The sequence below is a fragment of the Cryptomeria japonica genome, chromosome 11 (genome assembly GCF_030272615.1).
Source record: "Cryptomeria japonica chromosome 11, Sugi_1.0, whole genome shotgun sequence".
Classification (NCBI taxonomy): Eukaryota; Viridiplantae; Streptophyta; class Pinopsida; order Cupressales; family Cupressaceae; genus Cryptomeria; species Cryptomeria japonica.
In genome coordinates this window covers 610,288,632-610,291,811 of record NC_081415.1, presented here as the reverse complement: position 1 = coordinate 610,291,811, position 3,180 = coordinate 610,288,632, and the positions used below count along the sequence as shown (strand labels likewise).

The 3,180-nt window shown below is 34.6% G+C and overlaps 1 protein-coding gene across 1 annotated transcript; it reads left to right on the top strand.

Annotated features, from left to right (window-relative positions):
* Positions 1-467: 467 nt before the first annotated feature.
* Positions 468-2,659, top strand: LOC131070519 (transcription factor bHLH162-like). Its single transcript, XM_058006085.2, has 3 exons — positions 468-710; positions 1,860-2,213; positions 2,307-2,659. The coding sequence occupies exons 1-3, from the start codon at positions 474-476 to the stop codon at positions 2,403-2,405; spliced, it is 690 nt and encodes a 229-aa protein (XP_057862068.2). The 5' UTR covers positions 468-473; the 3' UTR covers positions 2,406-2,659.
* Positions 2,660-3,180: the final 521 nt, after the last annotated feature.

Here is a 3,180-nt window from a genome sequence, read left to right as displayed (position 1 = left end):
TCCTGTTGCTGGGGTAGACGATGTTCATTTAATGGGCTGTCAGTTGTCCCACTCCCGCCTCGTTGGAACGTCTCTATAAAGCACGTTCGTGTACGCTGGCAGGTCTTATTCGTCCGATATATCTTTCAGATTGAGTCGAATCTCAAAAAAAAAAAAAAAAGTAAATCTTACAGGTGTTTTGCTTTGATTGGTAGCTTCTGTAGCCCGATCATATCGTTTTGACCAGAGAAAAGATTGTCTCCAAAAGAGTACATCTAGGGCAGCTTTTCTTTATTGTTGATAGCTGCCCATTGCAGGCGACAATCGAATCAGAGGAAATATGTCTGTAGGCGGCACTTTTCAATCATTCTCACACAAAATAATTTGCTAAACATCAGGATAATTAATCCACGTTTCTGGGCTCCTGGTCTTTTAAATTCTTTGATGGGTAGTGTTATTAGCATTTTGTACGTTGTGCTGTGTTGTTAAGGAAAATGAATGAGTTTTCTTGGGTTCCTTCCACATTTTCCCCTTGTGCACAGAGCGGAGAGCATGATCATTCGCTGCCGTTATTCAACGAGGATTTGTGTGTTGTTCCTGCTCAGCCCTCGAAAAGAAGTGAAGGTTTGGATAAGCAATGGCGTCACAAAGTAATAGAAAGGCAGAGGAGAATGGACATGAAATCCCGCTATTCACAGCTCATTGCCTTATTGCCCGGAAAAGATAACAGGGTATGCAGATTTTTCATCTCTAGTGTTTTTATGACGATAAATCTTTTGACCCTCAAGCTTTCAATGGTTATAATGTAGTAGGTAGATGGATCTATTTTAAAGAGTTCAGGGATGGCTACAGGAGATACTAATGTTGGTATTTCTTCCTTATCATGCAATCTTAATAAGGTTTTTCAATTATACAATCTCATCTCATTTTAATGATGGATTAGTAAGTATGATCTGCAAATCGAGATAAGAATTGTTCACACAATCACATTCAGAAATTAAATTTTTTTTTTTGATAAAAATTGTTTATACAATTGTGAGATCGTCATTTATTGTTAAAACATCTTTGATAATTTAATGATATTTTATGGTTTTACATATATGATTTTTACAGTATATATTGTGCATAGTTTCCGATTTCAACTGTTTGAAGTTTTCACTGAAAAAATCATATAGTCAAGTCCAGAAATTATCGTAGCCAAAGTAGACCAATTTCAACGAGTCTTTGTTTGTGATTATTCTATTTCAGTTACAGACGTCACAGGAAGAACAGCTAGAAATTGAATCAGTTAGATTTTTATGAATGCAGCTGCAACATGGTGGAATATTATGTGAAAAAATCTGAAAAGGAATTTTGCTACAGTCTAGGATTAGAGTTTCTTTGATATCAATTTTGAATTTGGATCAAAAGATCAAATCATCCGTTATTGAAGATATTTATGATCCATATAATGTAGAGAAATTAACGCCTCCAACCTATTAGTTATATCTATAATTAAAAGATTACACTCGTTTATAATTGAATATTTTAGAAATCCATTCCAACAAATGATGGGTAAACCCAATCCTCCTTTCTGGCCAATCTAGAGAACTTAGGTGCACCGATCAATTTAATAGTTGAAGTTTTTTCTTCTATTTTAAGATAAAATTATTATTCAATGTAGCTATTAAATTCTTTCTATAGAACTATTTTGTTTATAGAAATTGCAAAATCCAAATTTGGATATGTGAAATTTCTTTGATCAGTGTTAAAGATTAAGTGCAGATTTATTGATTGCTAAAAGAAAAATCTTACAAATACAAATGTACATTTGGAGATTACTGGAAGAAAACAGCACCACTTATTTGATTAGCCAAAAATTTCAATGGACTATGATACAGGGCCATATTTCAATTGCTGATCGGTTGTCAGAAGCCTCAGATTATATCAGTCATCTGCAGGAGAAAGTGAATGAGCTTGCAAAGAAAAGAGATGAAGTAAAGATGAAGATTAACGAGGAGAAGCTTTATTGTTACAACAAAGAAGACAATGAGATATCATTCTCTGAGTGTGAAGCATTTCCTCTAGTGAAAGTAACCCATATGGGTTCACGAGTAGAGATCACAACAAACACCTTGAAAGAACAGATGGTGTTGTCTGAGCTTATCTTTGTTATTGAAGAACAAGGCCTTCGAATACTTAGTTCAGCTTCTTTTGCCTCTGATGGAAATATCTTCCACACCGTCCATTGTAAGGTAGCAATCTATAATATCACAGCTAAAAACAGTTTTTAGAATCAACTGGTTTCAGGCAAATGATTATTTCTTTTTTTTTTACATGCATTGTAGGTTTTGGATACACAGAGCTTCAAGAGCGACCTTATACTTAAACAGAGACTTCGGCAATTGATTGATCAAAAAAGCACTCCACATACAAGCCTCCTATAAATATATGATGTGCCTACAACATGCGACTATGCTAAAGGAGGAATTTATGTGATGACCCATCCGAAAGTAGTTAGCAGTGATTTAAATATACAAGATGTAGTGTTTGGAGTTATAATCTAGTCACCGTTTTTGTGGTTAGCATTGTTGGAATGTTTTTTGGAAGGATCCATAGATACAAAATCCTCCTTTTTTTGTAGATGATCTATCAGTATCCAAGCACTGTAAGAATCCACGTGTTCTGCAAATAAAAATGAGTTGTGACAGTCTACTATAGAACTTTTAAATTCATTGATTTTCATTTCGAGCATATTTTCAAAATGATGTACTACAGTGAGGAATCATGAGACCATCTGATCCGGTGGGTTAAAAATCCCATCTTCCAATATGGACAAAAGAAGAAAGAAAAAGAAAAGAAGAATGTTAATCTTTCAGTGCCAAGGCCTCTTGACAGGGCGAGGGAGTCTTATATCTTTGTGTTCCATCATAGGGAATCATCCATAGAATTGAGTAAATCTCATATTAGCAAAAATTAATTTGTTGCCACTGGTCTTTCTTCTCAAATAGAGATGTTAGACTACGAGTCCTTCAAGGATGCGGATTACGTTCTTTGTGTTGGATTAGTAGTCTTTCTTGAAGGATAGAGATTACATTCTACACAAGTGAAGGAATTTCATACTAACTTTTCAGCTACGAATCTATAAAACTCATGGTGAAAAGTCCCCCTTTTTAAGAAAAGTCATCAAGTAATTTAAGAGTTTGATATGGATGATATGTA